The following is a 24,149-nucleotide window of genomic DNA, read 5'->3' as shown; positions in this document are numbered from 1 at the left end:
AAATAACCATTTTATTTCATTCTGCATTTTACAGCAACACAGTTGTCCATTGCATATATTAAAATCTTAAATAATAGGTACTAGAAAACCAGGGTTTCCACGTTCAGTGCTTCAGAAGCAAGTGAAGCTGCTGCAATCTCGTCTTTCAATCATGCTAGACTTGGCTGCTTGGAACACTTCTTTCCATTCGGCAGGTACTAGTGTTTCTGCGGCTCTACAATCCAAAAAAGAAGAAATTGTAAAGAGGAACCAATTTGAACGTCCCCAAAATTTAAACTTACAGTAACATCATGTCACGACCCTGAATAGACGAAGGAATCAGCCCTCCTGCGAGACAGGCGGCTTTCAAACGACATCCTTCACGACCCAAAGCGGCTCCCAAAGCAGCAACTCCGGCCGGAATAAATTCCAACAATCGCTGATCGTCCTTTTCTTCTTTCAGAGTTAATTTTGTGGCTACCTTTTGAAGCTGAAGTTTTTCCTCTGGCAACGCTGCTGACTCAACCGCGTTGATTGGTTTGCTCAAATCAGTGTCATCGTCAGAAACGGGCTTTTCTGTGGTTGCTTTCTCAACGTTGATTTCTGAAAGTGAAGCGCATCAATTAAAATAAACCCTCAAAAACTGTGCGATTGTGTTGATTTCTTACTGGTTTGTTGTTTAGAGAGCCGACTAGCTGATCCGTTCGATAGACGAGATTGAGGAACAGGAAATTTCTTATGTAATTTGGGTGGCTGAACGGCCGTGACCGTTTGTCTGTTCAGTGGCTCTGCAACTTCTGGCGCTGGCGGGGACCACAGACCAGCCATTGCAGGTGCCGGGATAGGTGCAGTTTCAGTCGGCGTGAAAGCTTGGGCTGGAAGACGTTGATTGTAGTCTTGCTGGGCAGGCCAGCCAAAGTTCATGAAGCCTTGAGGAGCACAACAGGCTGGACTGGCATTCAGAACAATTAGTGAGGCAAGACAGAAAACTAGTTTGTGAATGGCCATATCTAACACTTGATAGATGAACGTCAAATGAAATCAATTTTTGATAGTGTGCAGACGTGACTGTTGTTATTCTTAAATGGATGAAAACTGAATGATGCTGTACCAGTGAGAAGCGGCTTTTCTTATACCCGTTGTGATCGCTGTGAAACCTCAGTTGCCGTGAAACAGGAAGGATATTCAGGAATAAATCAGGTAAAATTCTAGGAAACATAAAACTATCCTTGTGTTTTAAAGAGGAAACACAAATGAGTTTTTGGAAATTTGCGATTGTTTGCATTATTACACACTTTGGCTGATCAAGTTGATAAGCTCGTCTTTAATTGGCTATTCAATCAAGACTTGATTAAGATACTTTGGCCATTACTTTATTTGCAGATAGTTGTTGATAAACTATGATGTAATTGTCACATGCATTTTCTGGAAGACATCCCCGACGGCGTATTAAGGGGGCGTATACAGAAAAGGATGGGTTCGATTTTTTGTTTCATTGTTCACCTGCGGATAAGTGACAGGTGTACAGTACCGTCTCAGGTATAAAAGACGCTCACATTTGCGTCAGTCGTCGTTCAATCGTGCCCAAGGATGGCTAAGGTATGAAATTGATAATGTTTTCTTGTACCTGGTTTTTCATTCTTTCATCAAATTTTAATTGTCTTTAAACAGACTATTTTGCTAGCTGGTCTTCTCGTCTGTTTTATTGAGCATTCGTTCTCTGTGAATGAAGGACAAGGTCAGGAACCACCTGTTCCGGATGTTAGACAATTTCTTTATGCTCCAATGTCCGCCCTGGGTACCGGGGCTGGGGTAGCCGCACCAGCAGTAGTAGCATCTCCACCAGTGGCTAATCCATGCCAATCGCTGGATGCCCAATACCCTGCAAAGCCTTGTAGCCCACCTCAAGAGATACCGAATCCTGCTTATTTACCTGTTGCAGCTCCAGCACCTTTTTATCAACCGCAAACTGTTCAAACTCTACCGCAAGCTATGCCAGCAACACCTGTACTTCCTCCAATGCCAGCTGTCTACATGGATTACAACCGCTATCCCTACGTGAATAACAAACAACTATATGACGGTATACTCTTAATAATAATTTTGTTGAATAAATTTGGCTCACGTGTTTGTTTAAAACAGATCGAATCCCAATCATTCCGGAAGATGAAGTTCCATCACAATACATCTAGTGATTTGTTTGAAATGCTATATAGAATTGTCTCGTAATATTTGATTATTTGTATGAATGTTGACTGGTTTTTTAAATATATGACATGATCTTAATTTGATTTTCATTCAATTAATTTGTAAAAGAATCCGTGAAGCTTGGAACAATCAGGGGAAGATGATAATGCTCAATTTCAAATAGAGTTCCTCCCACAAAACAGAAAAATGTCGACGTGGAATTTGGATACGAATACATCGTTCGATATGAAATTAAATGTATTCAGATCATAGTTTAATCAAAACTTACTACCTTTACTGGAATTGATGGTAAACTCAAATCAGAAGATAAAAAACAGTTAAAAACTCAAAGTGTATCTGAAGAATGCCAAGTGATGAACGGGAAAAGTGTTAAATTCAGTGGTGAAAATACATGACATGACTCAATACGCATTTTAAGAGACATTAAAGCGCAAAGCGCCCAAGACCTTTAACGCCCACTTAAGTGTTTCATCAGTGGCAGGCGATTGATTGTAATCATCAAATTTAAGTTATAGTAGTTCAGCATTAATCCCTTGAACAGAAAGCGTCGTAGAGCACCATCCTCGATGGTGTTCCCAGAAATGGATTCAGTTTACCCAAATTCTGTAGTTCCACTTAAGGATTCATCAATGAAAGGTAATTAATTTAATGTTTTTCTTGGGAAAAGGTGATCAGTTGATTCATTTGCCTCTATAAAACAAGCTGAACATGCAACTATATTGTCATTCAGCAGCTATCCTCCTTTTCAATTTGAGTTCTCTCTCTGCTGGTCGTCCATCAGGATGTTAAAGGTAACAACCAAATCCACAAACCCAAAATATTCCGTTCCTATTTGAATCATTGTTTCTTTAATCTAGATGCAAATTTGGCTGTCTTTGTCGATTGTTACTTGTCTGGTTGCCCAACTGAACGCTGCCAAGGATTCAAAAATTCCCTTGAATGCTTACGGCAGTAACAATTTCATTAACAAAGAAATTCCAAAAGCTCCAATGGAATTGAACATCAACTTCACGTTCCCCGAAAACGGGTTGCCCCCGTTGAAACTGAATCTCGGCAACGTGGCTGCATTCCTGAAAGAAAAGGATACAAACGGCAATCTGGGTTTGCCATCGTCTGGCAAACCTATCAAGAAAACTATCCTCGTCAACATCAAGAACCCCAACAAGCCCAAAAATCCCATTCCAGCGGATGTCTTTCATGCAGGTCTGCCCCAAGGATTCCAGATTCCGATCAAAACTGCTCAACTTTGCCGTGATTTCATCATTCTCAAATGCAAGGATCTTTGCAAGGTTTCACAACGTATTTGCCATTCAACGTGCGACGGCCGGAAGGATTGCGTCCAGGTCTGCAAAGCGACTCGGAGCAGTTGCGCAAAGTTCTGCGATTCGACGTTCGTTGCGGACGAGGCGGACATCAAAAAGGGCGACGGACAAAAAATGGTGGACATTTTGTTGCCAAAATGCCTTCGAAACTGTCGTAATGACAAGTATTGCACGTATCAGTGTCATGATACCTGCCACGCCAAATTAAAGGAGCCAGCTCCTTTAACTGATGTTTTTATGACGGTTCCTGTTAGTTTGCCGGCCATGTCAAGCCCCTCGACGATGACTGGCACGTCGATCACGTCAAAGCCATCCACGGGTGATTCGATTGATCTTGAGAAAGAAAACGATTTCGAGGAGGATAAATAGAAAAATTAGGAAGCAATGAAAGGACCATTTTAGTTTACTGGTAGCCATTGTCATTTCAATTGTATTTAATATTTGGTTGATTTCTTTCTATCCAAATGTCTTTTTTTAAAACTCGTAACTTGATTACACTTGAATACTTCACGCGAAATTCTGTGCTGTTATTAATCGGTGGTCCAAGGTGTCTAGAAACCCGTTACTTTCACTGCATATAGACAAGTCTTTGAAAAAGACCGAGCGTGACACTCGAAGGACGCGTGATTGATGGTTTACCTTATACGGTACAGCCGCTTATGTAGAGCGTACATTAGGCAACATTGCTCCACGTAACACCAGTCGAGCAGATCACCGCGTTGTTGATGGCTGCTTAAGTGAAGGCTAAACTAATTTGAATTGCCTTCGTCCATACCCGTTAAGTCGACACTTTGCATACCTTTGAGGTGACAGCCGTACGTAAAATGGAGGTTCTTTGAGCAAGGTAACTCATCAAATTGCCATTGTTACGTATTCTTACTCTATAATTTTATGTTATACCTTCTGCTTAATCCAGTTAATGATCAAAATTCATTTCCTGTACACGATATATACGTAACAATAACATTGAAAAAACCCCAGACTTGGATTCACCTTCCGCGGTGCGATTTTACTGTAAAAATTATGTGCAACTGAATTTTCTTGTTTCTTTTTGAACGTCAAGGACTCTTTGGTTCAATGGTAACATTTCGCACAAATAATTATGTAGGACGAATGACAATGAAACCACCAATTGGCTTCTTTAATTCACACACGACAGCCGCTATTCTATGACCCCGGAACTGGGACATTTCCCGTAACAGCAAGAAGGAAATTAGCAAGAAGGAATTATTAGCAAAACTAGATACTACTTTAAATGAATCAAAATCAACCTTGATTTTTGGTTTTCATTCGGGCTAAGCAAAACTTAATGAGAATTTAATTATGCCATTATAAGGTGGGTATGGTATTGCTTTTGGAATGAGGATGTTCAGTTTTGTTTTAGTATTTTTCCCTTCACGCTCGAGAGGTGGGGATATCATTTTTCAAACTCTACCTCTTTTAGCAGGAAAAAAAAAGGTTTCGTTAGATCATTACGTTTCTAAACGGTAGGAGGTGTGGCTTCGATATCAGACAGTTTCCCCGTCATTTGTAGATTTCTGACATTCAATTTTCACTCATCGTGAAAAGGGAATGGCTTGCATGGTTTCCTTTGGCAAATCCTTGGGTGGCACTTGAAATGTAAACCTTTCAAATGCATCGATTTCCGGGCATATCGGGCACTGCACTTAAATTTCATCCTGTTCTTTAGAAATCGACTTGACTTGCATCACACGTCTTTAGGAAAGTGGTCAATTACTTGATCTAATAGGTCGGTCTCATTATGTACCACCTTGATTTAAATGTATTTCAATGTTTAAGCCCCTATAGCAATAAGTCTGTTTTTTTTTTGGCCAAAGATTGCACTATTAAAGCAATTTCACCCAACTGACAGCATTCTTGCATACAAATTAGTTTTTGTGTTTAACCACAAGATCCCTCCTTTTTCAAATTCGGTTGTTTTTGTTTGGTAAGGCCGCCTCTCGTTCTCCTGTAAATCGTTGTATCTCTTATTAAATACGGTTTCTTTGACAGGTGTTCTTGCAGTGCTGCTCTAGATAGCTATAAAAGCTCTGATTCGTTCAGCAACCGGCAGTAGACATTGAGCAGCGTGCAAAAAATCGTGAATAATCAAAGGAATTTTTTTCCGTGTGACTTGTGATTTCCTAAAGCCAACATCAATTTTGAAGTGAGTTTGTAATGTTAAAATTTATTAACTGATGAAAGTTTTTGGAATATTTCAAATATTCTCATGGACTTTATCGTTTATTCATTTGTGCTTTTCCTTGTTTGGCGAAAGTTTTGTGTAATCAAATGCATTTTAGGAAGAAGTTTTAATAGTCAGCCAAACAAATTTGATATTAACACTCAATTTGACCACAATTAGGCTAAACATCAAAGAAAAAAAAATTAGGAAATGGATAGTGAAGAATTCCGCCAACGTGGCAGGGAGATGGTAGATTACATCATCGAGTACATGGAAACATTAGGCGAAAGACGAGTAACTCCGTCCATTGAGCCGGGCTATCTGCGTGAATTGATCCCTAAGAATGCACCGAATAAAGGTGAAAAGTGGAAGGAAATTATGTCTGATGTCGAAACTAAAATCATGCCTGGCGTAAGTGCAAGCCTTTTGTTATATAATCATTATATGCAAATTGTAACCGTCATAGTCCACCGAGCCGGTCAGGTTTACGTAACGTTGGTTCTTGATTGTGGCAGGTGGCCCACTGGCAGCATCCGCGGTTTCACGCCTACTTTCCGTCGGGTAATTCGTTCCCTTCTATTCTCGGTGATATGCTGTCTGATGGCATTGGAGCAATTGGTTTCTCTTGGGTAAGAACAACGTCACCGCCATTATCCCAATGTTCTAATCCAATAGCTTTTAATTTTAATGCGAATTCTTAATAAAATTTCCAACATCTTTTTGGGGTTTAGGCCGCCAGTCCGGCATGCACGGAATTGGAGACCATCGTCCTAGACTGGCTCGGTAAACTTTAATTGGCTTCAAATATGATTTTGATTAATTAAAAAAATATATATTCTAATCCAGGTCAAATGATTGGTCTTCCTCAGGAGTTTTTATCCTTTTCAGACGGCAACAGCAAAGGTGGTGGAGTCATGCAGGTACAATTGGTGTCTCTGAATATCAAATTACAACAAACCAATCGCTAATTTTGAATAATGTAATCTCTATTGTTTGGCTGAATTCAGTCATCAGCTAGTGAATGTGTGCTGGTATCTCTCCTAGCTGCTCGTGCTCAGAAAATCAAAGAACTTAAAGTTGTACATCCATTCACCGAGGACGGTGTCCTGCTATCCAAACTAGTCGCCTATTGTTCAAGAGAGGCTCATTCGTGCGTAGAAAAGGCTGCCATGATTGCCTTTACAAAATTACGCATTCTAGAGGCAGATGAGGATTTGAGTTTGCGCGGTGCTACATTAGCCAAGGTATTTCTTTTACATTTTCTCTTTGATTTGAATATGATGCACAATTTAATACCTGCAGGCCATAGAAGAAGATCGAGCTTTAGGTCTGGTCCCATTTTTCGTCTCGGCTACGTTGGGAACTACTTCATGCGTCTCGTTTGACAATCTGGCCGAAATCGGCAAGCTAGATCTTCAAAATTCTTATTCTCTTTGACGATTAATTTCCGCTGCAATCATCTAACTTTTCGTGTTTAAATAGGTCCAGTTGCGAAAGAGGCCGGAGCATGGCTTCACGTTGACGCTGCCTACGCTGGCAATGCATTCATCTGTCCGGAATTCAAATATTTGATGGAGGGAATCGAATACGCCACGTCATTCAATACCAATCCGAACAAATGGCTTCTGACCAATTTTGATTGTTCCACCATGTGGTTTGTCTCCATCAATACCTGTGCTATATTTTACAAATCCACAATTCATTTATCGAATCACAGGGTAAAAGATCGTTTTAAGTTGACGCAGGCCATGGTCGTCGATCCGCTATATTTACAGCATAGCCATTCGGACAAAGCTATAGATTACAGGGTAAATCGAATTTGAAAGTATTTGACACATTTTTTGATTAAAAAATAATTTTTTCAGCACTGGGGTATTCCATTGAGCCGTCGATTCCGTGCCCTTAAGCTGTGGTTTGTCATCCGCAATTACGGCGTGGAAGGATTGCAAAATTATATTCGCCAGCATTGTCGCCTAGCCAAACGTTTCGAACTCTTAGTCAAAGCTGATGAGCGCTTCGAAGTTTGTAACAATGTTCGGGTATGTGCATATGCGTAACTTTGACCAAAAAAGGAGCCGAGGAAAGTAATCGTTAACCTTGATCTTCTGTAGATGGGATTGGTGTGCTTTCGAGTCAAGGGTGAAGATCAACTTAACCGAAAGCTGTTGTCTAAAATCAATGCTTCCGGCAAATTGCACATGGTACCAGCATGCATTCACGGCCGATTCGTCATTCGGTTCTGCGTTTGTGCTCAGGACGCCAAAGATTCTGACATTGAATACGCATGGAAAGTTATCAGTGACTTTGCCACGGAATTGCTAGATGACGAGTCCGTTGATGAAAAATCTCAAATTAAATTGACTAATGAAGAAGCCAATGACGAGGAATTCGTTCAGCATGTGGGAAATTTGGAAATTTCAGAGCTGATTGATTTGATGGAAAAAGTGCAATTTCCTATGCAAAAGAATCACAGTAAACCTGGTAGTTGGTTCAAACAACTGGGAACGAGAGTCAGAAGAATGGTGAAGAATTCCAATCCTCATTAAGTAAATGTGCTTAGTATTATCGTGAAATTTCAACTAGTGTACACACGCTCACGTTCATCTCATCAATCGAAACATCATCTAGTGAAAATGCGTTTTTTCAGACAGGTGTGATGAAACGCAAACAATTTTTACTTCCGTAGTAAAAATATCCCCTGGTTTTGACATTGGTGTTTTTCTTTAAAAATAGAAAATCTTTTCAATGCGACCTAAATATTCATGAAAAACCAGGAAATGTGAAAGTCTTCCTTTTCTTGTAAAGAATAGAAATTCTGGAAAGACAATAAAATGTTTATGCTTAAAGTGTATGTATTCTCGGGCGAAGCAAAAGCCGTGGAAGAAGGCGATAACAAAAAGCGTGATAACAAAAAACATGGTGGTAACAATGGTGGAAATTAGTAAGGTCACTTTCCGAGTCAGTTTGGTGGTTCCTGGTCAGTTTCACAAGTGCATCTTTAGTTGTGATGTAGATGACTGAAATCTTGCGGTGGATCGTTAGGAATATGCGGTGGATCAGCAATGATTGGTGGATCGTTGGGAATGAATGGTGTATCAGGAATACTTGGTGTATCAGGAATGTGTGGAGGAGAGGAGTCTGAGTCTGACGAACTGCTCGTAGAATAATAGTACTGCGGTTGATAAGCTGGGCGATATGCAGGGTAGTTGTAGGAACCGCGATTGGGAGCGGTGTACTGGGGTCTCTGATAGTAATTATTGTAATATCTCCTAGTTGGTGCGTAGGACTGAGTATATCTGGGGTAGTAATATCTTGGGTAGTAGTGGAGCTCTCGGGTAGTAGTGGGCTCTCGGGTAGTAATAACGACGTTTGAAAGTCTCCGCTGTCTCCATGGCGTTCTCTACGGACGTATCATCTGTCGTGGGTACGACAATTTCTTCCGTTTCAGCAATACCAGAAACTTCTGCATCGTAAGGGGAAACGTCTGCCAGTACCAGAGTTACCAGCTGAATTAAGAGAATTACTTTTGCCTTCGTGAGCTGCAACACAAAATATCAACGATTAGTGCCAAATGTAATGTCGAGTAAAAGTACAATCTTTTTTGAGCAAACTACATAATATCTAATAGTGTTTTACCATTTCAGCTGGAAGGATATCGAGGAAACCAACGAGAACAGGAATTATCTTCTTCGACGCTGTTGCGACAAATGCATAAAGCTCTCTTGTTACAGGGTTCTTTTATACACCGAAGACACTCTCTAAAGTCCGCTGAGCTAAGGCCAAATCTACGTATTCCCTTGGGGTGGCAAAAGATACCGAGGCGGAACGATGCATTTAGATTACCTTTGGGCAAGGATGCAGTTAAACGCCATACAGTTTATTGGATGCGCGTACCTGGTAGAGATACAGACCTCTAAAAGGACTACGTGCTTACCACTAGCTCTATATTTCCGACTGGTACCGCATGGTACGACCTGACGTCCTCGTTCCAAATAGTTTAACTAGGAAATCGGGAAAGGGGACTACCCTATAGAAATAAATTGTCGTGCTCCAGGGCCAATACGGTGCATATTCAATCACTCTTCTTGAAGACCCAAAACAGTGCTTATTTCTGTGTTTCAACGTTTTGTGTTCTAAAGATCAAACGAATAAAGGAATGTATAATTTTCTTATTAAAAAATGATAGAAAACTGGCGTTTTCAAAAACGGTTGCCGTGGAAACTAAAGAACTAGAATTGAATACTTGTCGTCTGCAACCAAGAAGCCAAGACGTAAAAACAACACGTGTTATTCAAAATTGCATTTAGTTCCTTTGGATATTAGTGAATAACCTATGTTTCGATTTATTTAGCCATGTCTCGTCACCCTTTAACGTTTCAGGTTTTGGCGCAGTGCAAAACGACCAAGGCCAAATGCAGTTTGATGACGTTACCTCATCACGTAGTCGAAACCCCGGTTTTTATGCCAGTAGGAACGCAGGTAACATTTTTCAGTAGGGGCGATACACTTGAAAAAAAAAGAAATTTATAAAATTACTTATAGAACAGTATTAAAAATCACACTTATTATGTTTCACTTAACTTATGGTAAACTGCCAGTTAAAATATATTGAAAAATGTTAACGTAGTTCTCCTATTTCTAGGGCTCTTTGAAAGGAATTATACCTGAACAACTGGAACAGTTAAACTGCCAAATCATGTTGGGTAATACTTACCATTTGGGAAATAGACCGGTAATAGGATACAGTAAATAGAAAACATGACATTTCAAATTATCTGCTTGTATCATTGGTGTCATACAGGGCCCTGATCTGTTGGAGAGCTGCGGTGGGCTGCATAATTTTATGGGATGGCCCAGAAATTTGTTAACTGATTCTGGTGGATTTCAGATGGTCTCCTTGCTAGACTTGGCTGAGATTACAGAAGAGGGAGTAAAGTTTAAGTCTCCTTATGATGGTATTTCATTGAAAATTGTTGACTGCCTACTGTAGTGAAAATTTTTCTTATTTTGTGTTATTTATGTTTCAAGGGAGTGAATGTTTGCTTACTCCAGAAAGGTCTATAGAAATTCAAAATGCCATTGGTGCAGACATCATCATGCAGTTGGATGATGTAGTAAGTTCAACTGTTTCAGGACCGCGAGTCGAAGAAGCAATGCACAGGTAGTTAATTCAGCCTTTTTTTTATTTAAGTATGCATATTAATAAATGTTTTTTTAGAACCACGCGATGGCTAGACCGCTGTTTAAAAGCCCATAAGCGACCGGAATGTCAAAATCTTTTCCCAATCGTTCAAGGGGGCTTAGATCCCAAATTGCGAACAGAGAGTGCCAAGCAACTGATGGAGCGAGAAGTCGCTGGTTTTGCAGTTGGTGGGCTTAGGTGCAAACTTTTCAAAGTTAATTATCTTTACTATGGAATTAACTAAAGCAATTTGTTTAGTGGAGGTGAAGGGAAGGATCAATTCTGGAGAATGGTCCATTTGTCTACGGATTTGCTCCCAAATGACAAACCGAGATATCTAATGGGTGTTGGATTTGCCACAGACCTTGTTGTTTGTTGTGCGTTAGGTTGCGACATGTTTGACTGCGTTTTCCCAACAAGAACGGCTGTAAGCTATTTAGATTCAGGATAAGTATATCTTCAATTCTTCATTAATATTTCCTTTCTTTGACAGAGATTTGGATGTGCCCTCGTAGATAGTGGGCAACTAAATTTGAAGTTAAAGTTGTTTGGACAAGATTTCCGACCCATTGACGAAAAGTGCGATTGCTCAACCTGCCGACGTTACACTAGAGCTTATCTTCACACTGTTGCTACGATAGAAACCGTAGCTTGCAATCTTATAACCGTGCATAACGTGGCATATCAACTACGATTAATGCGTAACATTCGTGAGAGCATTATGAATGGAACCTTTGTCGAGTTTATCTTTAATTTCATGGATACCATGTATCCTAAAAAAGATTTTCCAGTATGGGCTACGGATGCCCTTAGAGCGGTAAATGTTGATTTAATCGACCGTACCAAAGAACAAAATCCTGATTCTTAAAAATGTATTTTTAACTGGAAACATAAAAAGTGTTCTGGATTGTCGTATTATAATTTGGATCCCATGTTAAGTAAGTGTAACAATGGAGGCAGCATTAAAGGTTTTCTTGTAAATGTTCAAAGTTTAAATTGACGCCTTAACCCAGTCAATCTCTAAGGTTGCTGGCCCTGACTGTTTATGTTCTTCATACACTCCACCATAGAACTGAAAGCCAAAACTGGTAATGTTACCGCTATCCAATGGCTCAGCATTCTGTAATGCCTGTCCTCTCCAATATGGTTGGAACTTGTCTAAGGGCAAACTCAACTCTTGAAACTCATTGGTAGCAGTAAAAAACTGTTCATAGCTGGGAGATCCATCACCAACTTCACCATGATGCTTTATAATGATTTTGAAATTGGTAGCTTGGCCTTGACCTCTTAATTTCATTTTCAAAGTCGAGAAACTGGATAAATCAAAATCCACAGGAGTACGAACTCCAGCAAACCCAGCTCCATTGGGCTGAGGATTAAGCAAAGCAAAGAAAATTGCTCTTTGAAAAAGTTGAGCCTTCTGAAGCACAATGGAAGCCTTCGACATTCCTGGTTGACGTACCCTGTAAAGACAAAAATGTCTTTTTAGGAATCAATTAACTTTATGAAACAAAAGAATATAGGTTACTAACGTGTCTGATGATTCAACCCATGTACTGATATTTGCATTGGGATCAGTGAAATTAAAAAGCATTACATCTTCTCCCATAGCAACATCCGTTTGCCTTCCTGAGCTGATAAATGAGATATAATTTAAGAAATAAGTATTTTTTTTTATTATTATTTTACTTACACAGAACTAGGAGTTGCAAGGCAAGCCGCTGACGAATGATAACTTGCTAGACTTCCAATTAAAATAGCTCCGGCCACTTTGAGACCAATGTTAGAAATCATTCTCTTGTTGCTCCAGAATAGACTTGAGGTTTTCAAGATTATAGATTAACACGTCCCATGTAGCCTTCAGACTACTGAAGCAGCAAGACCTTGAGTAGTTGGGTTGCATAACGTTAATGTTTAAAGCAATGGATATCATTTTAAAATTTGTAAGAATTATTTATTTTTATCGTCTGCACTCTGCAGCTATGTAAGAATTGGAATACTGGAAAAAATAGCTTAGGCAGTTTTGATAATCGAAGGCCTAGGAAGTTATTCATAAGTTTACATCGAACTATTCGTCTTTAATTATTATTAAAATAAAATATTAGTGCTCACAAAAATGCATTTAAATATTTTAAAATTCAACTTCTATGTATCCGTCGATAGCTCAGCTGGTAGAGCGGAGGACTGTAGATGCAAAAGCAAGATATCCTTAGGTCACTGGTTCAATTCCGGTTCGACGGAGAACATTTTTATTCGTTATTTCATTCTAATGACACTCGGTGTACGAAAACAGAGTCGAATTAACCTTTTATGCATTATCATGCTACTTATCATTCACCAATAATACGAAAATTTAGACTTAAGAGATTTAGCTAAGTTTCAGTATCAACTTAGCCCCGACCATTTACAATTGGGTCCCAACGTTGACAGCTATTTGTTAGCTGTCATTATTATCAGTTATTGTGTTAAAATAATCTGAATATTTCATATCTGCTCAAATTTAAGCCCTAATATTTATGCTGAATAGATTAAAGAATTTAAGGCAGAATGAGCGTTGTGTGTGCTCGTTTGCGTGGTCACTCTTTTGAATCAAACCTAGATGGTGAAAATTTCTAGAGAGATCTAGAAAATAGTATTAATTAAATGGATGATTGGTTGCATTCATTTTGTAATTCAGTTTTTTCAAGAAGAAGAAAATGGAAGTGGGGTAGCTTGTGGCTTGCTTTTATTCAAGGAGTTAGCCGACATGGATATGCGAAATCGGCCATTTTCCCATGGTCAAAAGCGCGCCTCATTGAACCTGGTTTAAGTTGGTCTGGTAGTACAAAGTTGTTCACTAGGTGGCGCAAGAATCTGTGCTAATTTCAAGGGCGCTATTCTCGCAGGAAGTCAGGCATATAGCATATACAGAAAAAAAACCAGATTAATCAAAACAAAGATGTGAAAATGGCGCGCTTGTTAAGAGTTCATGTTACAGTTTTTGCTGTGTTTCTTTCAGTTTATTCTCCAGTTAATGGAATCTCAAATATTTTCAAAAGCTTTTCACCTCTATTTGATTTGACCTTATCAAGTAACGATACTTCAACGAACACTGTGAACGTCACCGTTCGCCAAGGTATCTATAGCTTTTCCTCATGGCTTCCCTGTGCTGTACCGTGTTACTTAACGACTCGTATTTGTCTGGGTTTGTAAATTAGATGTGAGGGAGATCTGCATTCCACCTCTGTTGTTACATGGTTCAGTTGACCCATTGAAAAGCCAGTACAAATCTCAGGATGTAATAAGAATTATTTGTAAGGATGGGTATGAATTGGAGAACCCCGAGAGCAGTCTTCTTTACTGCTCACAGAAAGGCCTATGGAAGGTTTTTACTTTGGGGGATTCCATTTATATCCCACTGCCAAGATGTATAGGTAATTGTGATTGAATGGCTAATGTGTAATAACAAATTTGATTTCTACCCCACCATTATTCTTTGTAGTCAAAGAAAGATGCCCACCGCTACCTAAATTGATACAAGGGGGCATGCAAATACAGGTAGACATCAGTTTAGCAATGTTCCTTCTATATAACTTTAGAACCTGTGTTTGTTACACAGGATGGGGGAGTGGGTGCAGTCACGTCTGAATTAAGTTCAACTCGTGCAATCTATCAATGCTGGTATGGTCTGGAACTTGAACCGCCAGAGAGTGAAATCAGATATTGTGTCCGTGGTAAATGGACAGGAGAAAATCCTTCATGTGGTAATAAACATTGACTCCTATAATAAGAGCATTATTTGTAGCATATTCTTGGATTTTAGTTCGAGCTAGCTGTCCTCGGCCACCGACCGTTACGGGCGGATTCTTTATCGCCAGAGGAGTCGTCAATAGTGTTTACGTAACCGGAGCTGCTGCCAAATACTATTGTGACGAGGGTCACCGTCAGAAAGGTCCACCTCTCCTCACTTGTTCCGGCAAAGAGTGGACACCCAAAGATCTTCCTGCTTGCGTTCCGATCGAATCATCGGCTAATGGTAAGTCCTTCCTATTCTCTATTAGTTCTTTTCATAGCCACTAGATGGGGAATTTGATTCCTCCACCAACAAAAATAACGAAGATACGCACGAAACTAGGCAAACGATCTGGTTATTTTTTCTACTCGTAAATCTATTCATCGATCGGCGTTAGGCCGTTGTTACAGGGCTAAAACGAAGGTCTTGTTGTCTTTTTGGGTCGTGAAAAGATTTATGCTTCAATTGAGTTTTAGTAGAAGATTAGGGAAGAGTTGTCGTCGTTTGTTTTTTCTCTCCAACGAAATGGTACAGTTTCGTCTCTCTTTTTCGCTCCCAGTCAAAGGAAAGTCTGTTTATCTCACTTTTTTGTCTCAATGCATTTACACGAGAGGTGTCGATCGTGGCGATAGGATGTTATTCCTGATCGGCGCACGAGAACTACTATTTATTATCGTCTTCTCCGAGAAGCTGAAGGGGGGGTGTACGTCTATTTCTTCCACGAGCATTGCCTTTTCCTCGTGAATAAATTTCCTTCCACAATTCAACAAATGACTCCTTTCTCTCACTCCCTTACTCATTCGGCATTGCAAACACAATCACTGCGCGTCCGATTCCAGGAAGAAGTAAAAAAAAAAACAAAACAAAAAAACTCCTCCTTTTTTTTTTCTCTGTTGTAATGATATTGACTTATGGTAATCTGTCTCTAAGTTGCTGATGGGCTTTTTTTTTCTCCTTCTCTTCTTTGATTGATTGACGTGAGTTTCGCGCGATACGTAGCTCTTGTATCTTGTCCATCCATCAACCAGCCGATTGCCGAAATCCCCCTGCGCCGAACAGCGACGACTTTGCTTTTTATAGGTTACAATGCTGGACACGGCAAGATCCTGGACGACGACATAGTGGTTGCGTGATGTTAGGTCCGACCGACTTGTAAATTTGTTGAGGATAGCAAGAGAGAGGAGGATAAATTGGTGGTGTTCCAAGTTGACCTTCTTGGCTTAATGAATACCAGACGCAGACAGACAGGACCGAGAGATGGAGATGGAGCGAGAGAAAGAGATAAAGAAAAATGTGTTTCTTCTAGTTCGGGATTTTGTTTATTTTTGTTTATTTTTTTTTTTTTGAAAGAGAGGAAGAGAAAATGACGCCGGCGGGAGTCATTTTTGTGTGAAAATAAGGGGTTGGAATGTTTGACCCATGGCCAGTGTCCATGTAATGAAGGGGTTACAAGAGCGAGTGAACGAACGAACCCATTGCAAAAACTGCTGGTCCCACTATATTGTTGTTGTAGGACGGTTAATGAAGTGAGAGTTTTCTCTCTCTCGCCCCGTTTTAAGACTTTTCTTCTTCTTCTTTCATATTATTATTTCTTTCTTTGAGTCGTTTGCCTGCTTGTTTTTTTTCCCAACCAAAGAGTCTTATCATTTGGCTCGGCCGATCGTTAAAACAAAAAGAGGAGAGAAAATTCAACAAAACAAACTGTTCTTTTTCTTTTCTTTTGGTAGAAACAAAAACAACAACAACACACGGCTGTATTTTTATTATTATTTTTTTTTTCTTCTTCCTCTCGTGATAAATATATTTTTATTTTGTTGCTTTTCCGACGAGAGCCAACACCTTGGCTGTTTCGTTCTCCCTTTGGCTCTTTTTTGTCTTCACGCACGATGCGAAAGATAAAGATAAGAAGGGGAAAAAAGAACGACGACAACGACAGGACCACAAGAGACCATCATTCTAACTGTTTAGTATATATAGATATAGATATATATTATCCCTAAATCTAATCATCGTAACACATACAAGACTCTCTCTCTCTCTTTATCGTATTTTTTTTCTTCCTTCGCCGCTTTATATCTCCGCAGCTCATTCTTTTAACTCGTTTTCGTCCATCTGCCTTGCCTCTCGCCGCTCGAATAATGATAATCATAATAATAACAACGACTACTACTACTACTTCTCTTTTTCTTTTCCCAAGTCGTCGAGTCTCTTCTATATACCCCGACTGGAATAAATGAATAGTTTGAGGTGAGTGTGAGAAATGATTAGATTTCGCTTAATTGAAGGGTATTACGGTGCAAGAGTGGAAGCTCTATACATATTGTGCAGCGAAACTGTTCATTGTTCCCCCTCTTTTTTTCTTTTTTTTTTTAATTGTTAAAAGGAAAAACAAACGCCCAGAGTCTTTTTTCACGCTAGCAAACTTCTTTTTTAAAAAATTCTTTTCGCTGTATTTTTCTGTACACACAGACAGAAATTTCCAATCCGTTCATTTCTTGTTTGAAACATTTTACTTTTTTGCTTTCTCTCTTTTATCTTTCCACACTTAATTGGACGGGAATAATGCTAATGTCGGTAGAGTACTACACACCCAAACGCATTATCCCGTGTTTCACGAAAAGACATGGTCGGAGTTTGGAGATTCCGGATGAAAAGAACTCGTGAACTGGCCGATGGCCTCCAGTCAGATATGAAAAAAAAAAAAAAGGCGAAACACGAAACTAAAGGAAAGAAGAAACAAAAAGATGGGAAACTAGGGAGGAGGGGGATGTTTAAATAGCAATAAAAAAAAAATTTTTTTTTCTCCCTCCTTCATTTTAACGACCATTATGCAAAGTGCGTTGGCCGCCGCCCCGCGCGCATCCGTCCCCTGTCATTAAGTCCTTCCTCCCGCGACACAAACATGTAAGGCGCTTGCGGATTCAACGTTTTTGTCGTCCGACTTCTCATCTTTCGTGATTGCCAATGATCGTTTCCCTGAATCCGTTCAGACAAAAGCAACGTTTCGAACCTCTTTGCTTGTTCAATCAGCCCTCATTTTTGTTTTGATTGATTACGCAAAATCTCAAGCAATCACGCTGGACATGGGATCTAACCGATCGTTTTTCGTTTATTTTATATTTTGTTGTTGTTGTGAAGCATCAAGAGAAAATGATTTGAAACGAGTGCTACCAACTCTTGCGTGTCATCAACTTGTTGGTTGTGTTTGTCAGTTTGGGGCAAAGATAAAAATCGTGAGGACTTGTCGATAATGGCCGTTCGGCAGCCGTGAAAGTTTTTGGCCATGCTCAATGAATCATCGTTAACATGTCCCAAGTAATAGCTTGGTTGTTGCTTGTTGTTGTATAGTTGTCTGGTTGCGGCACATCATCACATTTTTTCTTTCCCTGGGTTCATTGGGTTTGCCAGCAATCAAGACTACCGTTGTGTACATCGCGTTCAACACTCGATTGATTGAACAAAAGCCTTTTTATTTCTTCTAACGACAGCGCGACCCTTTCTTTTTTTTTTTTTTCGTTTTTGAAACTCGTCGTGCCAAAGTGTTGTGAAAGTTTTTCCTTTTGATTCCTGACCGACCGCTGTTCGGAACGTTCCCTTGTAGTTGATGTACGTACATCAGCACAAACAAAAAGGAGGGCAAACGATTTGAATAACCCCACATTGCCCATAGATTTTGAAACATTGAGGCACACGGAAGAAAACGCCCCCCCAAAAATGTTTTTTTTTTTTTTTTTATTCTGTAAATTCAATTTCGCTGTTGTCTGTTGTTTTCTTTTTATTGTCTTTCCTACATATTGCATATATCTATATTTCATTTGTTGGAATGCATTCAATTTTGGGATCCGACCGCGGGTGGGGTGCAGCAGCAGTAGTGGGAATTCATCTTGCGTTTGATTTATGCACCTCCTCCGCTTCCTCTCTCTCTCTCTCTTTCTCTGAATCACGATGTCTACTTGTTTCATATTCAAACGAAGAGGGTAAGACATATTGTATGTTGATTGTTTTCTTTTTTTCGAAAGACGGGGGGAACTCTTCTTCCTTTTTGTGGTTAAAAAAAAAACACAACAAAAAACACATTCCACTCGTCTGTCCTAATAGTTTACATCCGTGGGTTTGGTCGTGCTCCGTTGGTGGCAAATAGCCACACGCAAAAGGGGCAAGAACGATTACATCCAATAGAGGGGGAGAAAAAAAAACAAACAACAAAAACTAATAACAAACACAAGTTTAGTGAATAACAAGACTTACGTCCGTTTGAAAGAACAAACGCAAGAAAATGGTGACCCTGAATTTGGTTTTGTTTGTTTCTGTCATGCGTTGCGGCCGTTTCGGTTGCCATTAGAAGAATCGTGATTGGGAGTAGGGTGTGGAACATTCGGGGAAAAAACAACTGGGATGAAACCACCCAGGGAGTGTCCAGGAATCCCGAAATTATAAACAAGGTCAGGCACGGCTATTTTGGATGTTGTTGTTGCGACAAGAAATGAATGGCTTGTGATCGATTGAAATGATTTCCAACTCGTTTTGGTCATTTCTCTTTCTCTTTTTGCCGGGGCTTCCTTCTTATTTGAATAACGGCTTTTTTTTTGTTGCGGTTATAATTACAAGGCTAACGTAGGAAATGAACCAAAGCGAATTGCTCTAGCCAACCGATTTTTTTTGAATGAGCCGTCCTTATGTAATGACAGTCTCTCTCTTTTTGCTGTTCTCTTTTTCTTTCCACCTTCGTCCTTCTCTTTTCTTTCTAAAAAATAAAAAAAAAGGGATTGCTAATTGATCCGGCGGCGTGTGTCGTGAGCGGCAGGGGGGTGGCATAGCAGGTGGAATTGGACGCGGCTTGAATGATTTCACGGCACTTTCTCTCTGTCCCGCCGCCTTCTTTTCATTCCTCTGAAAGAGACGGAAGGATATCGTCTCTCTCTCTATTTCTTTTTCTCGTCCTCGTGTTGTGTCGGGTCTTGAAACATATTCAAATGTGTGCGGCATTGTTTCTGTATAATGCCACCAACGAAAGAAAAGAAGGAAAACAAGAGGACACGGGGACTGAAAGTCTCAAGAGAGAGAAACGTTGGCCGTTTCAATTGAGACTGTTGGTCACGGCCGCCCTGACGATGACGTAGGAGAAAGCGGCTCCCGCTCGAGATTGTGGATTTTTCAAACTCTTACTGCCGTTGAAAGAGCTGGCCGACTATACGTAGTATAACAATCGCCATTCTTTTACCTCTCGTCTTCTGATTGAATGGAATTATCAAACATTTTTTTCTTTCTCCTTTAGCCGAGGGTTTGTTGTTGGTAAGAGAAGAGGTGACGTCATGCGATGATTCAACACGAATCGCAAAGAGCCAACATCCGAGCCCCATTTCACTCCATTAGCCTTTTTCTTTTCTTTTTTTACATGACGATATATTTTTTTTGCGTCATTGAATTCCTAACGACCCCATCTTCACCGTGATAGCCAATAATCGTTAGCCTTTGGAACAAGAAGGAAAATAGCGTGAAACGCCTCCAATGCCGCGTGCACATTCGAATCGATTAGGCAGCAAGGACAGCAAGGTTGTTTTTGGTCTTAAAAAGAAGAAGAGTCTTGTCTCGCGATTCAATTAACCAACATCGCCGGTATCTTGATTTTCTATTTGTGTTTTGCTCTTTTCCAATCAATTCCCAAACTGCTATGGGGGTTGTGTGAGGAGCAGCCCGTGAAAGTGATGAAACACGAAGAAGAGAAGAAAGAAAAAAAGACCTTGCACGAAAGCTTTTTTGATTTCGAAAGACCAACAATCAAGTGCCCACAAACAGTTAGGGGTTTCAATTCTTTTGTGCGCGGCCAAGCTCAAGGGTCAAATCTCGTATACTTACCGTGCTTTGTTTGCTCCTTACACACAGCCACCTCTAAGCACAAAAAAGAATCTCTGATGAGATGCAAAGGCAACGTCTATGCAACAACAAGAATCTCTCCTTGTTTTATTATTGCTTTTCTCGGTTGCTCCTATCTCTCCCCTCAATTCCAACACACTTTTGTGGTGTCCCATTGTTTTGACCGCGTTGTTGTCTTGGGCCATTTTCGCCGTGTCGTTACCTCGTTGTCGACTAAAATGACGATTTCTCTCATTTCCCACGCTTAAACTCTCTCTCTCTCTTCATATGCAGTAGGAGAATCTCGCACACTATATAAAAGAAGAAAAGGATAAAAAACAAAGGCCCACTGGTTTTGCATGTGCTGTTTCTCATCTACTTTAATTGCACAGCCCCCACCCCGTCCTTGTCTGCATCTACGTCCGTTCGCTAACCGCGAACGCACGTCCGCCTGTTGTTGCAATGTCCAGCCGCACGTCAGTTGATAGGTTTCGCCGTTGACCGCGTTTCTTGATGGATCATCTCCGTCAGAAATGCAACGCCACTGAGATGCCTCCACCATCACTCACGATCGAAAGAGTTCGTGAGAGACTTTAAGGAATTCCCTTTTTTTTTTTGGCGTGAATTCACGACGTCTTGTGGAGAGAGGGAAGATTCCTCTATATATATATATGAAACAGCTCTTCTTTTTATTTTATACACATCATCTTCTTTTTTTTTGTATTTTTTTGCGCTTGTTTTTTATTAAAAAAAAAAGTTTAGTCCCGTTTGTTTGGCGATGTTGAGCATCGCGGGCGTCGAGTCCCACTTGACTGAATCGTGCTTTAGTCGTAGAACTTATCGGAGAAGAAAGAAAAAAAAAAGAGAGTCATGGTGAGAGAGTAGAGCCACAATCTATACGCGTTAGCCCCCCCTCCGTTGGCATTTTGGCTGCACCGTATCGTTGTCGATCGATGCCACGGGGATCGCGCTTGTTTTCAACGTATTTTCGGTTTAGACACACGTCGAATTTTTTGTTTTGTTTTTGTTTTTCCCCCTTTTCGAATGGTGGGAAAGCGCATTGAATAATAGTCGCATGTATTTTTACGTAACGACGAAGACGAGAACTTTGCGGGATTCCTTTCACGCAATGCTCATCGCAGAAAATGGGTGGAAGAATATTGACGCCCCCGCTCAACCCCAACAAGATTTTCGGGGCTACCTGCTGTGTTGTGTCGGCGTGAGTAGACGGTGGGCGGACTAAACTAAATTTTTTTGGAAAAAAAGGATCTTTTTATTTCTTTGGTTTGGAAGAGGAGAAAAAAATATATATATATGTGTGTTTTTTAATTGTTTGAGACAAGAGTCCGCCTTGAAAATATCGGCCCTGGAGCCAAAGAAAAGCAACAACTTGGTTGTTCTTTGTTTTCGGTAATTTCACACAGCGTAGACCTACACACAGAGTCCGAAATAGGAGGAGTTGGTAGGTTGCTGTAGGAGGTGATGCAAAGGTAGGGTAACTAACTACACCGAAAAAAAAAAAAAATTAAAAATGATGAAAAATGTTTTTGTTTCGTTATGAAAAAAAAATTAAAAAAAAAAGGAGGCCAGTCAAACGGGATAGTTAAAACAGCCTTTAGCAGCTCGTTAGCAGCCACCCTTTTTTATTTTATTTTTTAAATTTTTGGAAGTGAAGAAGAAAACGTAAGTTTTCCCTGAAATATGTACCGCCGGTGCTTCTCTGACTTTATAATGAACCTCTGGGTACATTTATTAGACAAGAGTAAATTCGCATTATCCCCTCGTTCAATTGTTTTCCTTTTCTTTGCTCACGAAAAGAAAGAAAAAAAAAAAGGTACACACTTGTAAAGAAAAGACTGGCGTATGTGGAGGGATGAATATACTCGTCCGAAATGGGTACAGAGAGTCTCTTGAAAGCCATTGTCCCGTCATTTGATTCGATTTGCATTCTTCCCGCCGGTCATCATCATCATCGTCTGCACCTCTTTTGCTTCTCGTCGACGGAACGAGTGTTATCATAAAGAACTCGAAGCAAGAAGAAGAGGGACATATTTTCATAAATACATGCGGGCCAGAGTGAAAGTCTCTCTACTCCCTACACACAACAGCAGTTTGTTCTCGCAGACACAACGGGATTTTTGTTTCTTTTTTTCTTCTTAAACAGTAACGGCGTTGCAACTCTCTCCTCATGTTCGCCACACGAAAATTGAAATAGAAATTCCCCCCCTTTTTTTTTTCTTTCGATATGATGATGATGATTGCAAATGGTGTCGTATTGTGTGTCCGCCTAGTTCTTTTTTTCTTTCCTAAGGACCCTGGGCGATCTCGCAGCAGTCGATGGCATTGTCTTGTTGTCTGTGACGTCATTAACTCTCGTGAATAGCTTACCGGACTCTTGGGTGTATCTACATCAAAAGATGGTGGAATTCAATTTTTGATTTAAGGTTTTTTTTTGTTTCTTATTCAGAAAATTTGTTTGCGAAAAAGAAAATGGCCGAATCTCGATGAAATATGGATAATTTGATGGAATATGATGTAAATGACAACACACTCGATCATTCGTTTCCTTTTATACTTTGTCTTTCGTTCTCCGAAACTGAAGAAGGGACGCGCCTTTTTGCTACTAAATCAACCCAGCCCTTTTTCATTCTTCATTTCATTGAAGATGTACACCTTACAACCCGTGTACATGTGAATGCTATATTTACTTAGATATCGTCTTCACACACCTTTTCATTCCTTTTCTTTCTTTTTTAAAAAATAAATAAATAAATGTGCAGTGGGGGCCTATGCGCGATCTTATCCGTTCCAATTTAGAGCTTTGCGCGTTCTTCTCTGCCCGCTTGAATTATGCAACGCTTTAGGTTTTTGTTTGTGCGTGTCTGTTTTTGTTGGATTTTTATGATGTTATAACGACTGGCACTGGCCATCTCCAAAAGTCGAACGTAACTATGGCAGCGTGTAATCTTTCCTAATCACATGGACGAGAAAACAAAAAGAAATTCTTTTTTCTGTTTCTTTTTTTTTTTTTTTTAAAGCTTAGTCACAGGTTGTTAAAGAAACGAGTCAGCCTCTTTCTCTCTCACGTGTGTGTGTGTGTAGATATAGTTAATTGGTTCGGTTCACGAGCAAGAGCGCCCGGTGCGAATCGATCACGTTGCTGATTCAAACCGACGGTTGTTTAATAGGAAAGCAAAGGGGGCAAAAGAGAAATGAAAAAATCCACACACACACACACACAATTTAAGTTTGGTTTTGTTTGTTTGTTGTGGCCCAGGTTGCTGATGAATTATTCAATCTCATTGAGGGGAAAATTGTTCGTCCCGATCCGATGCAAATTGGATTTTGGATAGATGCCGGTGGAATGTATTGTATGGCTTTACCAGCACTTATTCATCCTCTTTCTTTTCGAGTTTCAACTCTTTGTTGTTGTTGTTGTTGTTCCACGGTGCTTGTTTTCACCTGCGCCGTTGTAATTTAACGATATTTCTAACCTTCGCCTCTTCAGCTTTTTCATAGAGCAGCGTGTCGATATTGTAACGCCAAGTTTCTTTCTTTTTCACCTGTCGATCGTAAAATGATATGAGCATTTGGAAGAGCACCACGCGTGCTCAATCTCGTTATACTTGGTGTAAGAAATGTGTTCCT

General features: G+C 40.1%; 7 protein-coding genes and 1 long non-coding RNA gene across 17 annotated transcripts in view; 5 read left to right on the top strand and 3 right to left on the bottom strand.

Moving 5' to 3' along the window:
* Nucleotide 1: 1 nt before the first annotated feature.
* LOC116929080 lies at nt 2-1,366 on the bottom strand. Of its 3 annotated transcripts, none has more exons than XM_032936243.2 (4): nt 1,091-1,366; nt 648-931; nt 282-582; nt 2-214 (listed from the first exon to the last, which is right to left on the bottom strand). In XM_032936243.2, exons 2-4 carry the CDS (start codon nt 901-903, stop codon nt 112-114), a joined length of 660 nt encoding a protein of 219 aa, XP_032792134.2. In that variant the 5' UTR covers nt 904-931; nt 1,091-1,366; the 3' UTR covers nt 2-111. The 3 variants fall into 3 exon arrangements, with proteins under 3 accessions (XP_032792134.2, XP_045034320.1, XP_032792132.2); XM_045178385.1 differs by having other exon boundaries at nt 1,116-1,366; XM_032936241.2 differs by having other exon boundaries at nt 648-1,366.
* Nucleotides 1,367-1,418: 52 nt separating this feature from the next.
* On the top strand, nt 1,419-2,265 carry LOC116929090. Its single transcript, XM_032936258.2, has 3 exons — nt 1,419-1,578; nt 1,651-2,062; nt 2,122-2,265. The coding sequence occupies exons 1-3, from the start codon at nt 1,570-1,572 to the stop codon at nt 2,169-2,171; spliced, it is 471 nt and encodes a 156-aa protein (XP_032792149.1). The 5' UTR covers nt 1,419-1,569; the 3' UTR covers nt 2,172-2,265.
* Nucleotides 2,266-2,455: 190 nt separating this feature from the next.
* LOC116929063 lies at nt 2,456-4,026 on the top strand. Its single transcript, XM_032936217.2, has 3 exons — nt 2,456-2,823; nt 2,890-2,978; nt 3,045-4,026. Exons 1-3 carry the CDS (start codon nt 2,754-2,756, stop codon nt 3,876-3,878), a joined length of 993 nt encoding a protein of 330 aa, XP_032792108.2. The 5' UTR covers nt 2,456-2,753; the 3' UTR covers nt 3,879-4,026.
* Nucleotides 4,027-4,217: 191 nt separating this feature from the next.
* LOC116929054 (tyrosine decarboxylase) lies at nt 4,218-8,540 on the top strand. 4 transcript variants are annotated; one of them, XM_045178380.1, is made up of 13 exons: nt 5,001-5,259; nt 5,348-5,457; nt 5,523-5,676; nt 5,875-6,105; nt 6,210-6,323; nt 6,426-6,477; nt 6,541-6,614; nt 6,702-6,938; nt 6,997-7,096; nt 7,177-7,348; nt 7,412-7,502; nt 7,560-7,733; nt 7,806-8,540. In XM_045178380.1, the coding sequence occupies exons 4-13, from the start codon at nt 5,905-5,907 to the stop codon at nt 8,238-8,240; spliced, it is 1,650 nt and encodes a 549-aa protein (XP_045034315.1). In that variant the 5' UTR covers nt 5,001-5,259; nt 5,348-5,457; nt 5,523-5,676; nt 5,875-5,904; the 3' UTR covers nt 8,241-8,540. The 4 variants fall into 4 exon arrangements, with proteins under 4 accessions (XP_032792098.2, XP_045034315.1, XP_032792097.2 ...); XM_032936207.2 differs by lacking the exons at nt 5,001-5,259; nt 5,348-5,457 and adding an exon at nt 4,218-4,353; XM_032936206.2 differs by lacking the exon at nt 5,348-5,457.
* Nucleotides 8,529-9,643, bottom strand: LOC116929086. The gene is made up of 3 exons (XR_006650843.1): nt 9,629-9,643; nt 9,331-9,537; nt 8,529-9,233 (listed from the first exon to the last, which is right to left on the bottom strand). It is a non-coding gene; the product is annotated as an uncharacterized LOC116929086 (long non-coding RNA).
* A 232-nt stretch (nt 9,644-9,875) lies between these two features.
* LOC116929059 (queuine tRNA-ribosyltransferase catalytic subunit 1) lies at nt 9,876-11,857 on the top strand. Its single transcript, XM_032936213.2, has 7 exons — nt 9,876-10,173; nt 10,337-10,426; nt 10,496-10,649; nt 10,723-10,855; nt 10,913-11,074; nt 11,135-11,303; nt 11,370-11,857. The coding sequence occupies exons 1-7, from the start codon at nt 10,048-10,050 to the stop codon at nt 11,742-11,744; spliced, it is 1,209 nt and encodes a 402-aa protein (XP_032792104.1). The 5' UTR covers nt 9,876-10,047; the 3' UTR covers nt 11,745-11,857.
* On the bottom strand, nt 11,734-12,791 carry LOC116929082. The gene is made up of 3 exons (XM_032936245.2): nt 12,570-12,791; nt 12,409-12,510; nt 11,734-12,339 (listed from the first exon to the last, which is right to left on the bottom strand). The coding sequence occupies exons 1-3, from the start codon at nt 12,668-12,670 to the stop codon at nt 11,868-11,870; spliced, it is 675 nt and encodes a 224-aa protein (XP_032792136.2). The 5' UTR covers nt 12,671-12,791; the 3' UTR covers nt 11,734-11,867.
* A 950-nt stretch (nt 12,792-13,741) lies between these two features.
* LOC116929047 overlaps nt 13,742-24,149 on the top strand; it is a 28,287-nt gene continuing 17,879 nt past the window's right edge. For all 5 annotated transcript variants that reach the window (XM_045178377.1, XM_045178379.1, XM_045178378.1 and 2 more), the window contains exons 1-5: nt 13,742-13,991; nt 14,074-14,289; nt 14,358-14,413; nt 14,475-14,619; nt 14,679-14,891. In XM_045178377.1, coding sequence (XP_045034312.1) covers nt 13,823-13,991; nt 14,074-14,289; nt 14,358-14,413; nt 14,475-14,619; nt 14,679-14,891 — 799 coding nt within the window. In that variant the 5' untranslated portion in view covers nt 13,742-13,822. The remainder of the gene's footprint in view (nt 13,992-14,073; nt 14,290-14,357; nt 14,414-14,474; nt 14,620-14,678; nt 14,892-24,149) is intronic.

Source organism: Daphnia magna, linkage group LG8 (genome assembly GCF_020631705.1).
Source record: "Daphnia magna isolate NIES linkage group LG8, ASM2063170v1.1, whole genome shotgun sequence".
In the NCBI taxonomy this organism is placed as follows: domain Eukaryota; kingdom Metazoa; phylum Arthropoda; class Branchiopoda; order Diplostraca; family Daphniidae; genus Daphnia; species Daphnia magna.
The sequence above is the reverse complement of the archived record's forward strand: the minus strand, read 5'-3'. Positions and strand labels throughout refer to the sequence as shown.